Below are 25,047 nucleotides of genomic sequence, written 5' to 3'. Positions count from 1 at the left end.
ATTATTTGCATTTACAACAAAGAAAACATAAAATTATAACTCTTTTTTTCTGAGAGATTATTTGCTATTTTAAAATCCTCTGTTTGAATTACACTTCGATTTCTTCTGCTTGGCTCATTATGCTGGCTATGAGTTAAGGCTAAGCTTTTTCCATTTCTTCCTAAATGAATGATGCCCTATGTTCTTTACCCTTCTCCAAAAAGCTTTCAACGGCATAATAACCATGGAAGCTGTTGCTGAAATAAATTATCCCTCTTGTTCTTTATAATGAAGACAAATGCAGATACAGAAATCTCCAAGTCTAGAGGGCTATGGCAAAACAATTGTTATCAAACTGTACTATAAAGCTTGCGTTTGAAATTCTAGTTTGGGTTTCTATTTTTCACAATAGAAACCAATGAATTATAGAAAATTTCATTTAAGCATAGCCTCGTTAATTATACAGTTAGTTGTCATTGGAAGTTGGATTTTTATCTTAAGAAATATTTGGCTTTATTTCCCATAACAATGCAAAGAAATGAGTTGTTCTGCTGTTTTTGAGTTATTTTCTCATGAAACAAAGTCAGGTTTACACAAGGGCAAGTGCATATATTATTCACATTCCAGACACACAGAAGTATGTATGTTTTTACTTTTCATACATATACATTCTTCATTGAATGTTTTCTAATGCTATTGTGTTATATATTTTATTTTTAACATATCAATGCTCTGGTTTTGTCCCATATAGCCATGAATAGCTCAAAACATTGCAATTTCACAAATCAGCCCTGGTATCTCATTATAACTGTAAGTTTATATTGTGAGTGCTCTTTTAATAATGGTGTATATTTTCATAAGCACTGAATATTAAGCACCATGAACAAAATGAGAAACCCAAGTGATAGTATGGTTCCACCACAAAACCGCGGTAGACTAAAGCGCGTGTGACTAAAGCGCGGTGACAAAACTGCACTGTCAAAACCGCGCGCCAACAGCGCGCCGACAGAAGCGTGCTGTAACATAACCCTAAAAATAACCCTAAACCTAACCCTAAACCTAACGCTAAACCTACCCTAAACCTAACCCTAAACCTAACCCTAAACCTTACCTTAAGTTAAATCGCGCTTCTGTCGGCGCGCTGTTGTCAGCGCGCTGTTGTCGGCGTGCTTTTGACATCGTGGTTTTAGCGCCGCAGTGTTGTCGGCACGCTTTTGGCGTTCGTGGTTATGTCATGCCACGGATAGTATTTCTCTATCCAAATACAGATCAAAGTCCAGCAACATCGTTTCCAGCGAAAATATAGGATTTTTTCACTCTAGCCATTAAACACTCTATTTTGTAATAATTGTAACCTTTGAAACAAGTTCTAACAAATTTTATAGCGAGGTGATAAGCAGCCTTATGCATTCATTGAAAAGCATGAAAATAATTATTCTATGAGTTTCAAATAATTAAACTAAAACTACTGTGGCATTAATTTGAAGTTTAATCCATATGCTTAGCATTACCTTTGCAGTGATTTTCATCCCATGGATATACACAGTTCTGGAGTCCATTGCAGACTAATGTATTATTAATACACATATTACTATGGCAAAAAAATGTGTTGGCTTCACAGGGGGCTAGAAAGAGAAGGAAAGAATGCATTAGCAAGATTGCACAGTAAATTTACTCTTCTTCTACTCAGTAGCAATAGAGCTATTAGTAAATCTAATACAAAACCAAGCAAAGGGATCTGCAATATTGGATCTAAAAAACTTTATATTTTTAATGTAGGCCAGATGGCTGCAATTCTATGTAATCAGCATAATTGCTTCACTGTTTATTGTATAAACAAAATTTAGGATTTAAAGTGCAGTTTTCACACCTGCAGTCAAACACATCCATGTCTTCATTACAAATCACTGCAATGTGTGTATTTAAATGTTAGAGAGAGATACAGGAAGATGGCATTATCTAACATAGTTAATATGCATTTTTTTAAAAGCCATCAGCTTTAGTACAACGATGCTTATAGATATAAATGAGAGCTGGTAATGAAGAAAATTTCACTGATATGTTCAAGCACATATACTTTTTAAAAAATAAGTAGGTAAGGAATTGCAGAAACACTTGCCTTTCTGATATTGAATTTTCACAGTCCCTGAGCAGGAGGTAAAGCGTAATTGCCTAAGGCTCACAAACTAGTAAAATCAAGTTGCTAATATTACTAAAGCCCCAGAATGAAAGTGTAACTTGGGGCTATATACTCTATATCAGGCTTCACAGGGAAATCCAAAATTCTCAAGAAGTTTACAACCCAGTGGAGATTATTCAGTCACTGAACATTTCTAAATTCAACTCAATAATGATATATTTTTATGTTCCCACAACTAGATGGCTATCTGTATAATTACCCCAACACTGCTCTTAGAATTTATAAGTGACACTAAGGCAAAAATGACATATTTTAAAGCTATATTAACCTCTCTGAAGACTTTAACATATATCTGCAAATAACCTTGTACTGGATTGAAGGACAGAGGAACTCCCTTTGATCATTTCTGTTTTTATTTAGTCATACAGTGTAGAGGCTAACTTCAGATGATTCTGGGAGGTTTGCACTTTAAAAGCAAGAACAATTAATTTCAAAACTCACAGGTCATATGCATGCAGAAGAAAAACCATGCATAACAACAAAAACCTTACAGGAGTCAACAACCATTGAATGTCAAGGCATGAGAGAGTAACTTTGTCAACATCAATGGAAAAGGGAGAGGAGATATATGAATATCTGGGAGAATGCTATCCCAGATATAGATAGCATTTTTAAAAAGACAAATATAATAATTTGGAATGATAAATGAAAAAAAATCAATAGATTATTATAGCTATTTAATTCAACTACATTCTAAAGCAGTGTTTGCTTTTAAGATTGAGATAGGAGAGTAGAGATGGATGGATGGATGGATGGATGGATGGATGGAAGGATGATTTTGCTGTCTGAAATAAATGGTATTTCCCTATAATCTTTTATAGATAACCTATTATCATAGATCATGATATGAAAGTTTGTTGCTAAGAATAATATCAAAGCAATAATAATAATTTTTAGCTTCTAGTGAGGTCAGGCTCTTCATGTAATGAAATTGGGGAAAAAAACACTAATACATCTGCTGCAATGCTCCTTTTCAGTTCCTACTGGGCATCCTAGTAGTTGAGGACTACGGAGATATATTATTAGTACTTGTAAAAACAATATGGGAAGAATAGCAAAGGGAGTTCTAAAAGCAGTCTTGCTTCGTACATTTGAACAAAATAACTCCCACCCACATCCACACACCACCAGCACACCACCAAAAGACTCAAAAACCAGGAAAAGGGAGTTGAGATTCCTCTACACCTTTTCCTGAAAGTAAATCCTACTAAAGGGCATTTAACAAATAGACACGCTTAGAAGGGTGCTCTGCACATGCCAACGATTTTCATGTTTAGTTTGTTTAGTTTAAAGGGAATATCTGCCATCTGCCATGTTTCTTCAGCTTGCTGCTCACTCATTTTCTATACCTGTGTTTCCTGCTGTCAATATAGGACCATCTATCAAAAGCTACTGCCTTGCCAGCTTCACTTCAATCTTCTTCTTTTGCAAATTGGACAAAATAAATAATAAATAAATAATAGAGACATAAGAACATCTAATGAGAAAAACAGGGATCAAACATCTAATGAGAAAAACAGGGATCATTTTCTGAACAATGGCAGGAATGCCCACGCAAGGAAAGTGAGATTATGATAATAATTCCTAGCAGGACTGCAAGTTTAGAAAAAACCAAGAATCAAAGTAAGAGAAGGAAAAATGCTGTAGCAAAAAAGTGATAAATTCAGGAAATTTTGTACAGATTCTTCTCATTTGAAACAAAGATCTGAACGTGTCCCACTGTGTCCCAGGGACATCCAGGTTGATGTATTGGACACTAGAAATAGAGTCACAGTTCAAAGAAAAGCACTATTCTAATAAGAAGATGCTTATTCCACAGGGAATTGTAGGTGGTAATTTGAAATGTTCAGAGCTCATGAGAAAAATCTAAGAGATCCGGGTAATCTGATCTAATCGAACAATGAAAATTATGATTTTCTGTTGCAAACACTGGTCACAAGGTGGCAACCTAAGTCTAAAGGAGCTAGGCATATGATTTAAACCCAAGGATATGAATTAATATTACTATCAGGTTTCAAGAAAAACAGCAGATGTTTCCTGTTTAAATCATGGTAAGTGATTGAGGACAAGAATATAGAACAACCACTCAAATATATAAAGATGTGTGTAAAAAAAAAATTAGAAAGCCAGAGTATTGTTGCACACCAACATTTAACTTTAGGTTCCAAAATCACTAATTCCAAAAGTTCTTGAAAGAATTATCTTCATGTCATTTGCTTTGCTCCCTTAAAAGTTCTCTGGGACCACAAGGCCTTATTTAAGGATCTAAATTCTTAAGTTGCCTAAAGTAGTTAAAGAAGGAATGCCATATGAAGGCTTATTTCTCATCTTTTATGCAACTCACCTTGTGATGTGGCAATGAAGTACTTGAAATAAGAAACCAACCCAGCTTTTACTGGTGTTGTGAATGGCACATTGTGCTGCAAACTTATCTTTTTCAGGCATGTATCTTGATAGTGTGATACTTATAGAAAAAGGGTGGGACAAGTGTTGCAATACAACTCTACTTTCATTAGTCTGACCTCTTTTGCCTTTTGCAGACACCACTTATCCAAAATCACCCAATGCTGATACTGCCATTTTAACAGTTCATTAAAATTGTGTGTGTGTGTGTGTGTGTGTGTGTGTGTAGGTAGTTAGGTAGGTAGTTAGGTAGGTATATGTATATGTATATGTATATGTTTATGTATATGTATATGCAATACGTTTTTAACCAAGGATTATTTGCATATATATATATGTTGTATTTGTACAAAGGCAACAGTAAAAATATTGGGTCTCTGTCATGATGGACTCTTGTGACGAGCCGATAGATAGATAATGGAAGCAGTTAGCTTCCTCCCATAATTGGGCCATACCAGGGGTTGTGACTTTAAATAAATAAATATAAATATAAATATAAATATTTTTATATATATATATATATATATATATATATATATATATATATATATATATATATATATATATATATATATATATAGATGGTATGGCTAGCTGATGGGAGCTAAATAGCTTGAAATAGATCTATACTAGTCTCCCTTTATTTATTTATCAGCACAAATACAACACACACACACATGTTGTGTTGTTGCCACAAGATATAATGCAATAATGTTAAGTTTTAAAAAATCAACTTATAATTAAAACTAACTTGATGATAAATGTTTGTGCCATTGCAGAAGATTGCAGATATAATTTTGATCAAGATATGCAGGAGCATTTAAGGCAAAACAAAACACATCCGACAATGGGGAAGACATGATGAGAAAGATATAAAAGTAAAAGCCTTGGTTCTGTAGGATGTAAGATGGGAAGAAGAAAATTCTGACAGATATTCAAGATGTTGTAAGTCTATATATCAATGAAGTAGCAGTCCTGTAATCTTTGTGATATACCGACCTGGACTCTTTGATATACTATTATATATAATATAGTCAAGAGCATTGTATCATTAATTTTAATACATACCTATCTTTATTTTCAAAATATTCTGAATGGAAATTGTGACAATTAAAAAAGCAATTGAAGAGAATTATTAGAAAGTATGTATAACTGATCAAAAAAAAAACCCCTGATGTGATGTCAACCTCATTAGTTTGGATAGAATACGAGAGGAAATATGAACAAATAAAATGCAATAACATCTATTTCTAGCTTACAATTGAAGAACAATGATTAGATAGAGCTAGAAGCCACTGTTTGTTTGTTTATTTGTTGGATTTATGTGCCTCCCATCTCATCTGGAGGCAACTCTGAGCAGCTTACTAACCTTAAAACCGGAAACGTTGAAAGAAAAAAGCAGCAATAACAAGAATCATAGTTATACTAAAATTTATGATAAAAAGATTAAAAGATGAGGGTTGGGAAAGGGACATGAAGAACATGTCCAAGTCTTTTCCAATTTGTTACTATCCAAAGTATCAAAAGGAAGATTTAGCTTCTTTAACAATGAAAAGCTGTATAAAGAAGAAATATTTTAAAGTAAATATAGACATTTCTTTTTTAAAATTATGTAATTGAGTAATTATGTGCCCTGAAGTCAATGCTGATTCTTAGTTAAGAAGTAGATAGATTTTCTCTAGAAGAATCTGCTCCAAGTTTGATTTTCCAGGTCTTACAACACTACACTCCTTCCCATTGGAACGGAGTCTATCCATCTTATTGCTAGTTATCTCCTCATATTTCCTTCCAGCTTTCCCAACCTTAAATACTTCTCCAAATAGTTAAGTCTTCACATAATGTATCAAAAATATGATAATGTGAACCTGGTCATGTGTGTCCTACTGAGCTCCCTTGTTTGTTTTCCTAGCTATTCAATTAATTCTCCTCCAACATCAAAATTTATTTCCTGTTTCTTCAAAATCCAAATTTCACTTCCATGGAATACCACAGAGAAAGCCATCAGTTATACTATTTTGATCTGTATCTTTGTAGGTGTAGTCATGCTCCTTTGCTTTGAGGACCCGGATTGTTGTTGGGGGCAATATGCTGACTCTGTAAACTGCTTAGAGAGGGCTGAAAGCCCTATGAAGCGGTATATAAGTCTAACTGCTATTGCTATTTGCTAACTCAGGGCCACTATGTTTCGTTACGCTCTGTCCATACTGTGGATTCCTGACCTGTACATCGGTTTTGCATGAGGATAATGAGATGTTCCTAGATTTCCCCCTTTCTAAGCGTATTCCATAGTTTGACATGATTGACACAACCAAAGGATTTTTTAAAAAAATAATCAATGAAGTACATTTTGATTTAGTAATATTATGTAGTCATATTTTACTCCTAATATTTGCCCATGTAATTCACATTTTTAAAGCTTTGAAAGATTAATTTTTTTCCTACACAATAATTCTCCAAAAATCATAGTTTTATAACCCCTTGGGAGTCCCTTGGGCAACGGTGATGTCATTCTAACCCAGAAGTGCCTAGGTAGGTGCTTCCGACACAAGCATAGTAGTATAAAATTATTATATCTATCTAAACATACAGCATCCATATACTAGAATGAAATGAAATGAACAATGAGTTGAAGAACATAAACATCTTTTAGGAACCAAATTACCCGCAAGAATAATATAAAACTGTCATATACAAACATAGTTGCTGCAATGCTCATCATTAGTAATCTCATTCTAATGTATTATTTTGACAAATGCAGCTATGAAATGAAATTACAATGATTCAATAACTCAGAAATTCTCTAACTGTATGATATTGCAATTCCCTAAAATGTAAGATCAATTTGTATATTTTCTCTGCAATGCCACCTAATGATTTCAATACAGACTGATTTAAGAAACAAATAAAATCACTGCATATACCAAACATTTCAATAATAGCATTTAATATATGAATCAAATAAAAGAGCGTAGATCCTTACAATTTTATAAAATGAAATATGGACTTAGATATGATAAAGTTTTTCACTGATATATACATGTCTACAAAGACTCGATAATTACAATACATTACTATAGGTAGACCGCGATTAACCATTCATTCAGCAACTAGTCAAAGTTACAATGAGATGACTTATAGCCAGTTCTCAGTTGCAGCTGTCTCAGCACCCCTGAAGTTATGTGATCACAATTTGGATGCTTGGCAACCAATTCATAATTATGACAGGCATAGCATCCTTAGTCATGTGATCATCATTTGCGACCTTCGTTGCTTTTTTCCAACAAGCAAAGTCAATGTGGAAGCAGCAAGGGGCTGCAAATAGCAATCATATGATTTCATGTGTAACAATAAGTGGAACTGCTTTTGCAAGATGGCATGGTCATGTGATATCACACTTTACAACTAAATTGTTTGATGACAAAGTTCCCAGTCCAAATTACCATTGTTAACCAAGGATTATTTGCATATGGTATACTGGTGGCGATGATTCCAAAGAAACACAAATATATCCAAGAGAGTCCAAACCCAGTTACTAGTGGTCAGAGCCAACAGATTGCCATTATCCAATAATAATCATATTATTATAGATGCCCCTTGCTGCACATGAGAAAAATGAGAAGACATATATGGGCAAATGAATGGCATGTTAAGTTTGATAGATATATAAATAAATAAATACAGGTAGTCCTTGACTTATGACCACACTGAGTCCAAAATTTCTGCTGCTAAGTAAGACAATTGTTAAGTGAGTTTTGCCCCATTTTACAACCTTTCCTGTCACATTGTTAAGTAAATCCCTGCAGTTTTTAAATTTGTAACACGGGCCTTAGGTGAATCTGGCTTCCCCATTGACTATACTTGTCAGAAAGTCACAAAAGGTAATCACATAAATACACGCCAGTTGCCAATCATTTGAATTTTGATCATGTGACCATGGGGATGTTGCAATGGTTGTGTGAAAAATGATCATAGGCCACGTGTTTCAGTCCCATTGTAATTTCAGATCACCATTAAACAAATGGTTGTAAATCAAGGATTACTTGTAAATAAATAAATACATGCAACAGCATGATACAACCCTACTTTCATCATTCTGCCCTTTCCTCTTTCCCACTGTGGAGGTGCTGCTGTATACATGTATGTATATCATTTCCCAGTTGTAGTAAAAAAAAAAACCTACATTAGATAAGTTGTGAAAATTCTTGTGATGCGGAATTTTGTTAATTCATTACAGCAGTTTGGTGTAGTGGTTAAGGCACCAGGCTAGAAACCAAGGAACTGGAAGTTCTAGTCCTACTTTGGGCCGTTGGGCCTGTCATTCTCTCTCTCAGTCCAACTTAACTTACAAGGTTGGTGTGGGGGAACAAAAGGAATATTAAATACTTTAGCTGCCCTAACTTATCAAAGTGGTCAAGGCAATACATAAATAATAAAATAATTTCTTTAAAAACAGAACAAAATGAATTTTGTTTTAATCATGATAATAAGGACATATAGGGATGAGGAGCATCAAGGCTAATGGCCATGATCTAATTTGGTAACCTGACATTTTGCCAGTATTGTCAGTGTTGAAAGTCTTTTTGGTAGCTCACCAGCAACTGAGCAGGAACCAAGAGTTCTTGCTTCTTTTAATAGGACTATTTAGACCATGTCATCGGATTTTTGGAAAGTCTGCATTAATATATTAATGACAATTTTCAGTTTCATAACTAACCTATGAAAATTTGATTGAATCTCTTATTACATACAGTAAAACAACTTCTTTGTGTGTGTTATGTACATTGATATCTTAATGTTGTGCACTCTTGCTGTCTGTTGAATAGAATAGAATAGAATAGAATTCTTTATTAGCCAAGTATGATTGTACACAGAAGGAATTTGTCTTTAGTGCATGGTTTAGCTGGCCAACAATAGAAGTAGAAGCCTTTAACTAACAGAACCTCCATCCTACTTCACTTGTAAATTATTTTTATCTTTTAACATTAGATTCTTGTTACATGCCAAAATACTGTTTCTTCACATTAAGGTTCACAATTCAACATTATCTTCTGATACAAAAAAATCTGGGCACAAAATTATAATTCTTGTCTCTTTGTTTTCATTATTAAGCTCCAATTAAAAGTAATATGTTAAAAGTGCAGCCCGTAGCTGAATAAATGTCACTGCTTCACTCCTATACATTGTAGGTTTTTTACACATGGACACTTCACATTACCTCCATTTTGTTTCTGTTGGGCTCAAAAAACTTAAAGATGGACATAAAGCCTTCTGTAGTAGAGGAGAGCAGGGCCTGGTGTCCATAGGGTCATGAAAAGTTGGACATGACTTAGTGACCAAACAACAACAATGCCCCAGAAAAAATATTATTTCCAAAATGTGTCTGTTCCCTGAAATCTGAAATTTTAAGTGCTCGCCACAGTCATGTTTTGATCTTTTTTCTTCCTATGACATCTCCCAATGCTTTCATATCCAGGTTTTGGCATTCCCAACTCTTAACTCTCAGTAATCAGCTCCTCAAATTACTTTCATTAACATTACCAGAGTGTTAAAATTAGTAGGATAAAGGCAGGTTGCCATCTATTTTAAAATAACAATAGAAACAGCTTTCCCTGCCATCCTGTCATAATATATAGTTCCTTCTTTTCTAGCAAAATGAACTTGCTAAATGTAGTGATTTATGAATATGATGTACAACACAGTGAAATGCCATCTGTCTATGCTGTTGAATTTTCATTTAATGTTCTGTTTGTTTAGATCAACTACATATACATTTCTCAAAATGTTGATATAATATTCTTCGGTGATACAATATTTTTCAGAACAGTCTATAGTTTGGGAAATAAAAACTCCCACCATATCTTTAACCCATTGTAATTCTTACCATATTTTTCATAAGTAATTTAATGTGTCACTGCATTATATGCCATTACTATTTTTATCTACTATATTTAATCCAACTAGTGTGGAATGGATAAGCAATTCATAGCACAGTTCAAAACTTGCCTTAGAATTTAAACTATGCTTCAAGGTTGCAGAATAAATGAATATCTTAAATATCTTAAACTCCAAAATTTGGCTTGGTAAACATCCAGCAAAGTACCTCAGAAACATCTTAAGATTCCCTGAACAGAAATCACAAAAATACATCTGGCAGATCTTTAGGTAAACAGAAAGCTTCCTTGCATTAGTTGTTATACAGCCTATAATGTAGCTGAAAAATAAACCCAATCACTCAGACAATATGGTTCTAAAAGACAGAAATAATGGTGTCATTTTTTAAAAAATATACTTCTAGAAAATACTGAATCCTCAATGCTTTCAGTTGTTTCTAAGGTAACAAGACACAATGTCTTTGATTTGAATAAATAAAACTGAATATTAAACAATGTTTTGATCATAGAAAAAATATTTAGGAACAGCATCAGAGTTATGCAGAGATTAAGGTCAGCTTGATTTATGAACTTGGGAACTGTAATTTATCATTTAAGATTTATCATGTAAACTAACAATCTCTTCTCAGAATGCATCAGAATTTTGTTAACCTAACCCAAATTACGCAGAAAACTTTTCTCCATACATTTTCAGAGTGCTACTCTAAATGGCATATTCTGTATCAGAAGACAGTATGTCAAATAATTGTTGTTGTTGTTTTCAGAAATAAGCAGCTTTCCTGGCACATTCCTAACTGCTGATTCTTCATTTTCTTTTTATCAATCTCTTCCAGAAAAACATTTACCCCTTTCCATTCTGTAATATACACTCAGTTATATAAGTAGATTTTAAAAAGATGAGTACAGATTTGCATTTGAAGAAAAGGGATGGGGAACTTTAAACCATATACATTTAATTTCACTTGATAAATCATTTTCTGTTAATCAATTGTTTTCTTCCAGTCTTTGACAATCAATACCTCGGAAGGGAATTCTTCCTGACTATTTGTCTTCTATAAATCAGGTTTATTCGATGTATACACAATTACATTAATAAATCTTACCATGTGAATATTGGTTATTTTTAGTTATTTGGTACTGACATTTCAATAAGTTTGATTGCATAGACTTAAGTGCATTTAATTAGCTTGCAAACATCAAGTGTGTGGGTTGATATATGCAATTCAATATGCAAAAAAAAACAGTTTTCTCAAGATTGCATGAGGAGGATTTCAGAGTTTTACCCTTTTACCCAGTAAAGATCACTGAGTCTTACCTACTGCTTAGTAAAGAAATACAATTTAAATTACCCATGACAAACTCATTCTGCTTCTGCTTAACTTATCAACTGAAGGAGAGCCCACATCCTCTTTGAATAACAACACTAGTTCCAATGTCATAATAAGGGCTTTAAGGGCTTTTAAAAAAAAATAAAATGGAATCTGTCTTTCTAGAGCTTACATCCATTAATCTGTGCCCTGAAGACTAGAAAATAAATTTGATTTTCAATGAAGTTCCTTCTTTGTTATTTGGAGAGTACTATCACCTAGTACTCTTCTTGTCTTCTTGTTTTGAAGACTAGTCATTTCCAAATTCCTTCATTTTCTTTTCATGGGAATATTCCTAACTCCATATTCTGGCTTTTCTGGAGGTCCTTCAGAACTTAGGTTATCACAGGGATGTTTTACAACTTTCTTGTATGATTTAGAATTTCTAGCCTGACATCGCTCTTTAAATCTGTTCCAGTTTTTCTGAATCCTTATTAAATTATGTCCAGAACAAGATATTCAAAGTAAGGTATTTTGACACCAGTAGAATAAAATTAAACTATTATTCCCATAACTTAGCAACAGTCTGAAACTACATCAGTAGTTTTATGCAGCCACGTCACACTGCTACATCATCTTTTAATAATCAGCAACTATCTTAAAATCTTTTGTGCAAAAACTATTATCAAGGCTGTTACATAACTGAAAGCTTTGCACATGTCTTTGTTCTACTTCATTTTGCTATTTTTGGCATAGTTCTCTAAATCATCACAACCGTTTTTAATTTTGTTTCTCTTTTTAAATATATTAAATAACCCACTCCTTCTAATGTCTGTATATTTTAAAAAGATCTCTCATGGTTTGTAAGCATTGATATTTTAATTCTCATACATATTCCTGACAAGCAAGGAAATCCAAGTCACTATGTACCACCTAGGGTTCCCTTTGTATAGAGATAGTGCATTTGTAGAGACTTGATAGAAAATATCTTACTTGGTTATCACATAAAGTATCAACATATTTGGTATGAAGGAAAACACCATTAAATGTTAGATGGCAATGGAATTCTTATTAAGTATCTTACGTTCTTGGAAAGATGTGAAGAGCATCTGGAATCGGCTATTTCGACTGCCTTCATCTGCCCACATACGGATTACTCCAAGACCTGTACGCAGCATCACATCATTAGCAACAGTACTGCAAAACTTTGCTTTTAAATCTTCCACTGAGCTACTTCCATCATAGACAGCCACAAAGTTCCTTTTGCATTCATTAGAATTCTGCATTTCATAGTCCAAGAATCGTAAATATATCTATAAAAAAAGAGAACAGTGAACATGACAGCATAGACCAACACTTGCATTTCCACATCAGTTTTTGTTTTCAAAGAATCCAATGCTCTACAGCAAAACAGTGAACAATGATCACATTTATGTTCCTGAATGGTAGCATAAACAAGAAAACAGGATCATGAACGGAACTGAGAATCCTTTTTCTAACAATTCATTTGTCCTTGGAAGAATTTTCTCAGATATGCTTATCACAAACTCATTATGATCAAGTCTATGTATGCATATAACAATAATCAAAGGTCTTTATATTACTCAGAACAGAATAGTAAATGAGTATGCTTCTTCACATAGTTTTACCACATTACATTATTTACAGAAAAGGGAAAAACATAAGAAATATTTTGTCCTTTTTTCTTCTGTTTGTCCTCTCTTTTCTGACTGTCTCAAAACTAGTAGATCAGTTGTTTTAAAATCCAGGAATATTTAAGAGCAAAAAAGGTTTTGGCATTCTTAGTGAAAACAAAACCTCCTTATTTTTAAATAATAAAATAAAACCATCTAGAATTTGTTAGCTTTTCTATAATTTAATTATGAAATATCAAAATTCCTCAACAGGTGTTATCTCTCTCTGCACTTCAAACTTTAATGGTCCAGAGCAATGGATAGCAGAATCGATCAATGCCTAATCAAACCTAAGACAGGATCAGCAATTAAAATAATGAATCCAAAATAATTTAGTAAAATTCATGTCCAAATGACAACTAATAGGCACAGGCCCGTGATGATGAAGCTATGGCACGCATGCCCAAAGTGGCACTCTGAGCCATGTCTCCTGGCATGTGTGGCATCGCCCATTCCTCTTCTGGGTTCCTGGCATGCATGTGATCAGCTAGCTTCCGTGCATGCGGCAGTGTCGAAAACTGGAAGAGCTAGATCAGCCAGCCAGCTGATCATCACACGTACATACGCCCCAGTAACTGGAAGACTAGTTTGCTGGCGTGCATGCATGCACTGGAAAATGGAAGTTCATTTTTCGGCATGTGCATGCACTCTGGGCAGCTCCTCTTCCCCAACAAGCAAGAGTATTTGGCATTTGGTGCCGAAAAGGTTCACCATCATTGTAATAGGACATAGGACATTGAAGTTTGGGAAATGAGACATTCTACCATTGGGGGAAAAAAGTCTTTTACTGCCTTCCCATTTAATTTTATAATTACAATAATGACAAATAGTGTCTAACATGCTGGATAAAATACAAAAAAGGACAAAGTTATCTCATTTTGCTCATCTTCTTGATTATACTCAAAAATGTTTAGGATGATAGGAAGACAACGAAATATACAAACTGATAGGGCAGAAGCAAGGGAGGTACAGCCCAACAGAACAAATATTTTTTTAAATCTTATATAACATTGTAAATATCAAAATTTCATACACAAGTATCTAGTTCTTTCTAGAAAGTTCTACTGCTGCAGAAATAAATGTTTCTTTTTTTAAAAAAAATAACAAATTAAGCATATCAATTTTTGCCGCAACCTTTATGCATCCAGGTTCAAAGTATCTAATTGCATTTGATTTGCAATGTATTTGGAAAATAGATCTTAAAATTTGTGTTGGACCATTTCCAAAAGAACAATTTTATAGTACTTTATAAACTGGGTCTAACAACCAGGGTCCTTAGCTTCGAATAACCTTAAATCTTCAAGAAAATACTGTGCATTTCTAATTGAAAAGGAACTTTTCTGCAATACTAAGTTGAGGTTATGGGGCCACATACTCAAGTTTTATTTTTGGCTTCAAAAAAGATGAAAAATGACCCACAGATATTTGAGGTGAATGTTCTTCTCAAGCAAAAACAAATAGCAACATCATCAAAATAAAACAATATAATTTGCTGGATAATCAGATGTTTTAGGTGAATGGAAATGCTGTAAAGTTTATTTTCTAATCAATTAAGAAATTCAAAAGTGATGGAAACAAAATGTATTTTATTCCAGTCTTCTTAAACTAAGAATTATTGCTATCCATTGTGAATGCTGTATGTATAGCCTTGATGTTAATAAAGCAAGACTGAAATTTTCTTCAGCTGGTCAAAACAATCATCTGCTGGCTGAATTCAGTGATTGCTAATAGGTGAGTCCTTCTCACAAAAAAGCAGAAAAGAGATAGAGAACATGATACTCAATATTCAAACTTGACAAACAGACAGCAGACAGAAAACAGACACACAGACTTATAAAAAGAGGTGTAGCTTTGATCATCCCATTATGCTTACTGTAGATTACATTTCAGTAAATGCAGACTTTTATTGTGAATCTCACATATGATTTAATCAACTACAACTAAATCAAGCATTGTGGCATTTCTAGTAATTTCATTCTCCTAATACATATAGTACTTTACAAAGTAATCTAAATCACTTCTGACATTTCAGAATGTCAGAAGTGATCTATTATACATCTGCAACGAACTCATTATACTCACAGTTACCTGTCATAATTACAACAGCCGTAACAACATTTTAGCAAGGTTCAAAAACTTACAGAACTAAAAAAGGAAACAGAAAATATCTAAGCTAATTGATTATCATCACTAATTAACTTCACTTTTGATCAAGTATATCTCCTTTATGTTTTAAAGTCATACATGGTGAAAAACTGCTCTGAGAAAGTGACATAAATTTTTAAAATAAATTAGAATAAGATCATATGATTTTTTTTAAAAAAACTACCTCATCATGAAATATCATACTGTCAACTTAAGAAACTACCTCACTTCTGGGTTGATAAACTCTAAATTTGGCTATTTTAGCATTTATAATAAGATGGAAATTAATTATCCAAATAAAAAAATATTAGTTTCTGGAAAGAGACCTAAAAACAGTGATTTTCATCTACAAATTGAATCGGGGTTAAATAACGGTTGATCTAGTAATGCATGTGATATAAAACAGCTTGCTAAAAGAGTTCAGTTTGGATGATTATCTTTAAAAAACACAATCCTTCCTTTTGGCTCCTCTTATTTTGCTGAAGCCTATAGAAGTCTGTAGAGGCCTGAAATGGGATGTTTTAAATATCAATACTTTTTCATTGGAGTTCTTCAGTGGGTTCTTAAGATATTTTTTTTCAGTCTTGATTTTATTTTCCAATTCCTTAGATAGAGACCATTTATCGCTTACAAATAGAAAATGGGGCTTTGGGGAGTTTTAACCTGGTTTTACTCAAATACTAACAGCTTGTAGTGGGGCTCTTTAACTTTCCAGTCAAATAATTATTAGCTACTACTTCAAAGGAATCATTGTTGTGTCCTATACAGCAGAAAAGGAAAAAAGATATTTTACTGTTATTGTTTATCTGACAATAAGACAGTTTTTAAAAAGAAATATTTTGTGTTTCATCTTAGTTATTTTTTTAAATAGGAAAATAGCAAGATTTAAGTTGAAGTTCTTTGTATATGTTCTTTGATCAAAGTTCTTTGGTCATTATGATCAAGTTCCAGAAACTTACAGAACTGGTAAAGAACATTTCCCATTGGACAAGAAATGTAGAGAGTATGCTTTTCCTCACACTTGTTAGTCAGGGAAAAGAAAGAGACTAAGGATGCATGTTTTGCCATCATTTGAAATGAAACCAAACAATGGAGACCCATTTGTTTCCATTTTATTTTGTTTATTTGTATCCTGCCTTTATTATTTTACAAATAACTCAAGGATGCAAATATATCCAACACACCCTTTGTCCTCCTTTCTTCCCCACAACAACATCTCTGTGAAATGGGAGTCATACTTGCTCTGCGACCTAAAGGCAAGGGCGATAGTCAAATGGAACCAACGATGAAAGATGGAAGGAGTGACCTGTTCACCTAGCAACAAAAGCTGAAAAGACAAAACCAAAAATCTCCGACCTCCGGAGGCTCGTTGTCTGCTTCAAGAATATATGTAGGGCCCGTCTCACGCCTGGACGGTGACACCCATGCTCCCATTCCCCGACCAGGACCGGATCGAATCCAGAAGGATCGTCCCCTGGGAACGGTGAAAAATGGAATTTTCTTCAGTCAAACCCCCAGTTCCAACAAAGCACAACCCTGTTGCTGTGAAATACCCCAAACTACCCTGGGAGGCAGGGCCTCCAAGTTGAACATGTGCCTCACTGAAGTGACTGCTACTAAAACACCACCGTGAAGTTGAGAAGCTTCAGACTGGCCATTCTCAATGGTTCAATGGGCTCTGACATAGGGACCTGCAACACTGTGCAGAGGTTCCATGTGGGAACCATGGACCACAGGGGGACATAAGTCAAGCCCCCCCAAGGAACCCCTTAACCACTGGCAACCGGGATAAAGAAGCAGAGCTTCTGCACCTGGAAGAACTGTGTCAAGCGCAGTAAGCTGCCTCATCATCATATCATGGGGAAAAACCCATAGTTAACCCTTCCTGGACAAAGTCTAGGACCCGTGGGAATGAAGCCCTAGTGGGCACTACCTCGGCAGATCGACACCAGGTACCGGATGAGGACTAGGTGGAGACACTAATCCCCATTGTGGACTGCCTATGAGAAACCCCAATAGATCTGACCACCCAGTGAGACAGATGAGCTCCCTCAGGCACTCCCGCTTGATCTCCACATAGCTAGCTGCAGCCAGAGTAGCTCTGTGGGTACCAGGTACCCCTGATGCAACTCTATCTCCTCCATGGGGGCGGAACCGACAGGCCCATGAGGTCCGAAAACCAAGCCCTCTGCGGCCAGAGCAGAGCCCCAGGATGACCACCACCTGTTCCCTGATTACCCTCTGAATGACCCTGGGAGTGAGGGGAAGGGGAGGAAAAGCATACAGAAGCCCATCTGGCCATCTCATGTGAAAGGCATTGACCCCCTCCATTCCCCAAGCTGGGAACTGAGCAGTATCGGGGAAGCTGTGTGTTGGACGGAGTGGTGACAGGTCCACCACTAGTCTCCGGAACCTCGGCATATACTCTGGAACAGCTCCTGGGAGGAAATTCCACTCCTCGTTGGTCACTGTCTCTCAACTCAACCAGGCGGCCTGATGATTGTCGATGCCGGTGATGTGCTCTGCCCAAATGGAATGCAGATGCCTCTCCACCCAGGATGCCAGCAACCTCATCTGGGTGAGCATCACCTAGGAATGCGTGCCACCCTGCTGACTTATGTGGGCTGCTGCCACAATGTTGATGGTCAAGATCAGGATGTGACGACTCTTGACAGAACTCTGGAAGTGCCGCAGGGCCCAAGCTCCACCCAGAGGGGCTCAAACGGAGACTCGACAAGGGCATGCAAGACCACAGTAAGGTCCCAAGTCAGGTATCTGTGAACCGCCGGGGGACTCAGGTTAGCAGCCCCCCTGAGAAAACTGTGGATGGTGGGATGACGGCCAAGGGAAGACAGACCATCAGGAGCCAGGATGGTGGAGTGGGTCCAGGACCTCCCTGAAAAGCTTGTCCCCCTTGAAGGGAGCTGAGACTAACTTCCACTTGGAACACATTTCCACGTTCCAGTGCCTCAGCCACAAGAGACGCCTGGTGGTAACATTAGATGCCAGGGCACGAGAAGCGAACTTAGCTGCACTCAGGGTGGCGTTGGCGGTATATTCCATGGCCGCCATGATCTTATTTATATCCTGCTGTAACTTGGTATCCCTAACCGGAATTTTTGCCAACAATTGCCTCAACCAGAGAAGGGCGGCCCTGGAAAGAAAGGAAGCTGAGGCGGATATTTTAATCGCCCATGCAGCTGCCTGATGTGTCTTATGGCAGGCATTTTCAGATTTCTTATCCTCACCCTTGAGGCCCTCCAGGAGATCAGGTGGGAGCACGGAGGTTGAGGTAAGGGCTGCCACAGGTGGATTGGTAGGGGTCAGCTTAAGCAGATCTTCCAGGCTTGCATCCACCGTGTACAGCGATGGATAGCGAGCAGGACACCAGGGGAACAAGGGGTGAGAAAGAGACCAAATTACTGGGAGAAGTTGATAAAGCTCATCAAGCCTGCTCACACCTTAAATCCAATCCTCCAGTCCAAGCAATATGGTTAGAATAGAAGAGAAACTCTAAGTGCGTCCACTGGGCTAGCTGAATTGAAAAAAACTGAAGATGATCAGCACCAGAGGCGTGGCTTAAAGTTTCAATTCAGTTCTGGGCAGTTTGGCTGTATTTAACCCTTGCTTGGACTCTCCTGAGCAGCGCCCTGGAAAACACCTTTCCTTCGAAAAGGACACATACACTGCGATTGGAAATGGGGCCTATCCCAGTTGCAATTCCTCCCGGATCGCCTCAACCAGGTGAAAGAATACCTGCTCTGTCATGCCCCCAGCTCCCTGCAGTAGCAAGGGGTAGACCTCTGTTCAGCTGTCATAGCCGAGGTGGGCAGGGCATTTCCTATGCCCTTGTCCCCCATGAGGATCGGGTCCAGGGACGCTCCAAAGAGAGAACCCCCTGCATAGTCTGTGATGCTGGCTGTCCTGCGATTCATTGTCTGCCTGTCAGCCCCAGAGACAGAGAGGGCAACAAGAGGCAACGGACGATACAAGGGCCCTGGAAGCAAACTTCACAGCTGTTAAGTGACGTCAGCCAAAAACTGCGAAACCGGAACTAACCTGTTCAGGCCCTGGAGAAGGCAAACATCCTCAGGAGGAATACGTTCCTGGGTCCTTTCCCTCCAGAGGGAGCCGCACAATTGAAGAAAGGGGCAGACTCCACTGCCCTGAGTCCCAAGCTGCTGATCGGATCGTCTTCCTCAGCGTCATTTCCATCCTCCTGCATCAGCCAACAACCTCGGCCACCAGAGAGGTAGGAGACACCGAAACGATCACAGGAGGATTCACAGTGGGCATCTACAGGACTTGAGAGAAATCTGGCTCGAAGTTACAGAATCGCTTATCCTTACTGTCCAGATGTGGAAAAGCCTCTGGCTTCATCCACTGCTTCTACACAACCCCCAAACACAGGTGAGGAGCAGGAATCTCCTCCTTGGCAGTGTTGGGCTCCAAAAAGAGCGGCCACAGGCTAGTTTCTTTCTATCTTTTTCTCTCTCTTTTTTAAACTATCATCATCATCATATATGTAGGAGCCCCTGCCAGAGCCCTTTCCTTATCCCGCTACCCCCCCACCTCTAGCTGTGCATGGAAAGATCAGGATCTCTCTGAGCACTTCTCCTGAACCAAGCCCTCACCAGCCAGGGAGGGAGAAAAAAGGGGGGCGACTCACAGGGGTGGGAGGGGGGCTTGCAAGGCCCTGGCTCCTCTGCTACTGCAAGCCTGCAGCAACACCATCAGGAAAAAACACTAACAAAAGGAGTCAACAGCCCTATAGGGGAATTGTGCACATCCAATGATCCCCACTGGGATCCCTGAAGCCTGAACCACGCTGCCTGGAGCATTAGGTGAGGCCTGATCTCCGTAAGGAACCCTTGCAAGCTGGGATCCTATAAGCTCAGTCCCTGTTCTTCCAGGGAAAAAGGGGAAGAAAGGGGGGAAAAAACCAACAAACTCCCCAAGGTAAACTGGAAAACTTGGGAGGAAAAACTGACTAAAGATCACCCCCCAAAGGACCTGGAATGGGAAGGAGAGGAACTGATGCTGCCTTGCCAGGCCCACAGCTTCTCCGCCCTCGAATGACTTGTGAGGCGTTATGCCTACTCAGCTCGCTCCTCTGGAAGGCAGAGGCCGTTAAGCCTCCTAGAAGAGGCTGCAGGGCGCTGTCTGGGGGAGGGGCCCTCCCAGGGCAAAATGGAGGGGAAGGGAATCTCCAGCACCCCCCACCAGCTTGCCCATGTGCTCGCTTCTACTTACAACCCTCCTCACCTCCTTCAGCTGCAGCAATAACAAAGGGAGAAGCCTTCCTGAACCTCGCAGTCAGTCCCAATGCGAACGCCGAGCTCCGTACGCTCCAGGGGGCTGCTGCAAAAGCTTTCCCTGCTCCAAATCTCTTCTGTGCCTTCTTGCCACCACCGTAACTTGTTTAGGGTGCCAAAAAACTCTTTGTGTGCTTCCCAGCGCTCCTCGATGCTGCGGCTCAATTCCCAGCCACCGATGTAACCACTGCTCTGTTGGAGCCGGTGAGAGGCTGTAGGGCTGGAAATCCCGAGCCCATTAGCCTCCCTGGCACATAAAGAGCCTGCAGCCAGTTCCACGTGGCAATTACAGCTCAAATTTGGTCACTGGAATGGCAACAGAGCCATCTGAGTCCCCAGAAGCCCAACAGCACTCTCCTGGTGGCTAGATAAAGCAGCCACAACCAGGAGCCTTACTGGGGAGGAGGTAGGGTCCTTCGCTAGAAGGGGCCAGAAAGGTGAGGAGGGTGCAATAATGGTAATAATCAGGAGTCCAATTTTTTTTTGTCTCATTACTGGCTGGGCTGAGATGAAACTGGAGTCAGAAGGGTGGAGCAGAGGTGTGGCTTCAGCTTCATCCCAGTCTCGAGGCCAATCCAGCCCCTCACTCCAGAAAAAAACTGGTTCTGTTCCCAGGCCCTGGAGTTGAGTATCTGCTAAGTCCCTGTTGGGTAGGGGTGAGCAACTATGGCCACTTTATGACCTGTGGACTTCAACTCCTAGAGTTGACTAAGGAATTCTAGGAGTTCAAGTTCACAGGTTGTAAAGTGGCCACTGATACCTACGCCTCCTATTGGATGTTCTGTGTAGTATATGGAGTGTGTTAAGTCTGGACATACATGGTTTCTTTTATCCATTTTTAAAAATATTTTATAATGGTAACCCACAAAAAAATATCTGGCCTTTAGTCAAATAAAAAAAATGAATCCACCAAGCATTTTTGTTTATTTAATATTACTTCAAATGGAGCAAGATGGTATCTTCTTATATTAGAAAACCTCGTATGTCCTGCATTGTAAGTACTTTCTTATGAAACATTGTTATGTGATTGAGGAAAACAAAATCACCCTGTTCTACATTTTTGTTTTAAAATGTTAGAAAAATCCACTTTTTGAACCATTTGATCTTATTATAATTTTGACCGAAATAAAGAACAGCATTTCAGAGGTGTTTCAGCTTTGGAATGTCACTACAAAATGGCAGGGCTGTTATCAACAAGAATAAAATAACCTCACCGCAGCCCTAACATATGTAATTAATAGCCCTGATTGTATTACAGTTTTAAATTACTGTCTTGCCACTTTTAAAGTTGGTGTTTTTAAAATAATTAAAAAAGCAATGCAGATTGAACTGGAAGGGTTTTTTTTTTTTAAATTTTAATTTGAACACAATAACCCCTGATGACATATATTAAGAGAAAATTAATTAGTCCAAATTCTGAAAAGCATATAACTTCAGTAAAAGCTCTCTCATAAGCTCTTCATAGTGAATCATTTTTGATAAATCCTGTTTCATCAGTCACTGCACATTTGCTTTGACAAGATTGATTGGGCAAGTCAGAAAGCCATCATAAGAGCCTGTCTGTATTCAAGCAAAGTTCACCACAGTTTTGCACTTTTCATTTGTAGGCAAAAAAAAGAGAAAAAAATCGCATTGAAGCTAGCAAAAGCGTATCTATTGGAAAAGTAATAAATCTCCCCTAAAATATATTAAAAGACTTTGAAATCTGACAAAAACAAAACCCCACAGTTAAGAAGGAGAAATGGTTTATTTGTTTCTAAGTGAAGAGGAGAGGCTTATATACTCATAAAGAATTTGTTCCTGGTCTGGATGACCTGCCCACCTTTCTTACATATTATGGCATGAGCAATAGATTTTGTACAACCCCTTGGGTGCTCTTGACATGACATACTGTTAGAAAATGCATCAGTTATGTTAAGTCAGTTTACTTATTTATTAAATTTATATGTTTCCAATGAATGGGAGAAGAACATTATTTTCCTTTCACCTTCCTTTTCCATTTCAACTTTGGAGCAGCAGCATTAAAAGTAGAAACGTGAAAGAAAATCTCTGGGTGGTTTTCTTCTCATAGTCAAAACCTTAATCTCGGAGAAAGGGGAAGGGGACGTTCCTGGTATTCATCCTCTTTACTGTCCGAGGTTGAATTTGCTAACTCAGGGTCTTAAAAGATTATATGTAGTCCACCCCAATATTTCTTATTGTACTAATATAGTTGCATATTCACCTCCGTCTTTTACATAATTAGAATTTCACTTCTTCATAATTATTTTGCTTGTTCACCTACTACTAGAAAGAAGAAAAATGTGTATATAACTCCAACTCTTTTAGATTAGATAATCCAATCTGATGAAAAATTATGTTTGAACAAACACTATTGCAATAAGGTATATGGCGTGTCAGGCTTGCCTATTCCAACCACAATCTTTGCACACTCAAAGCAGTGTCTACTGGGCAAATCATACCCTATTTTTTAATAGTACTGGATGCATGAAAACAAATGGAGCTCTATGTTTGATTTAAAAAAAAGTTTCAAAGAAATAGGGAATGTCTGGAACTCTCTTTATCCATACTTTTAAAATAAGTTCCTATTATATATTTTAGTTCTGTATCATCATTTTTAGATTGACAAATAAAAGAAAATTTCCTCCAAATCAGCTGACTACCCTTAAATCTCTTTTATTAAATTATACATATTGTTTTAAAAAATCAGTATGTTCATAATAATTAAAACTAGAGTTTACGTTTATGTAAAAATATCAATAAAAATAAAGGCAACATACTATAGAAGAAATATATTAGAATAATTATTCACAGAATCCCATCTTCACATGTACATACATTATATATGACTAATGTGATATCCTATTGTTGGTATGTAGAGAATATGAATTTGTATGTCACATTATCAAAGTATAGTTTCATGGTTCCAGAAACATGGTAACTGCATCTTTTTGTTATGGCCAATAATCAACAGCAACTATGTAAATATTTTTAAAACAACAAAAAAACCTGCTCCAAAACAACCTATTCAAATTTGGGAAAAACAAATTATCCTGATCCTGCCAACAATAGTATGACTGGACCCACTGTGCCCCCTAATCCCTACTCTCTACAACAAAAGACAACGTCATCAACAATGTCAATTTAATAAGGTAACTATTTGAATGTCTCACTCAAAATGTCTAATGAGAGTGCATAAGTGCAATATTTATGTCATTACATCACACATAAGTCATCATTTGTCTTCCTCATCACTCCCAATGTCTACCCTTGGAAACATAAGAACCGCTTCTCAAAATCTCTCCATCATACATCCAGTAAAGAAAATCAGAAAACCATGAGTACATTACTTGCTTCCTGAATCAACGGCACTAACTATAGGGAATCTAAACCATCTTATCTAAAGTACTTAATGTAAAATGTGCTTACTCTTTTTGTACAACTTATGCAAGAAAATGTATATAACATACTGTAGTTCATATATACATTTCGAACTATTTTAAATGCAATTTACTTTCGTCTGGATTCAAGCACTTGTTGGTATTTTTACTAACTTAAAGACAAACACATTTTTCTTTGGGACTCTAATGTATTATTTTTATTTTTTAAGTTAAAAAGGAGAACTTGTTAATAATTGATTGATCTTGTGCAATATACTGTAATTGAAGTTGTAAAGTTTAAACAAAGTGTTTCTTTTTTGCTTTCTGTTAAAAATTTGGTTACAGTGTTTATTTCTGTTTTAATTATTAAATTATTTATTATTAGTTGCTAGACAAATGTGTATGTCCGACAGGCAGCCATATACATAAATAAATAAATGTCAACAGAATTTAAAAAACATTTTCCTCCAATATACCAGGTATCAAACTCAAGGCCTGGGGGCCGAATCTGGCCCATGAGGTGCTTAGATCTGGCCTGCAGGGCTACCCTGGAAATAGCGAAGGACCGGCCCGCAGTGCCTCTGCCAGCAAAAACGGAGCTCGAGAGGGCTGCCTGTGGCTCTTGTGAGCTCCATTTTTGCTGGCAGATGGTTGCAGAAGACCATCACAGCCAAAAATGGAGCTTGTGGGTGCTCTGAGTAGCCTCCCAGAGCTCCATTTTCGCTGGCAGAGG

General features: G+C 37.3%; 1 protein-coding gene across 1 annotated transcript in view; it reads right to left on the bottom strand.

Moving 5' to 3' along the window:
- Positions 1–25,047, bottom strand: part of NETO1 (neuropilin and tolloid like 1) — a 96,369-nt gene that overhangs the window by 10,476 nt on the left and 60,846 nt on the right. The window contains exons 7-8 of the mRNA XM_032223482.1: positions 12,865–13,093; positions 1,491–1,604 (exon numbers count right to left, since the gene is read on the bottom strand). Coding sequence (XP_032079373.1) covers positions 1,491–1,604; positions 12,865–13,093 — 343 coding nt within the window. The remainder of the gene's footprint in view (positions 1–1,490; positions 1,605–12,864; positions 13,094–25,047) is intronic.

Source organism: Thamnophis elegans, chromosome 8, assembly GCF_009769535.1.
Source record: "Thamnophis elegans isolate rThaEle1 chromosome 8, rThaEle1.pri, whole genome shotgun sequence".
NCBI lineage: Eukaryota > Metazoa > Chordata > Lepidosauria > Squamata > Colubridae > Thamnophis > Thamnophis elegans.
Note: the sequence above shows the minus strand (reverse complement) of the source record. Positions and strands in the feature narration are given on the sequence as shown.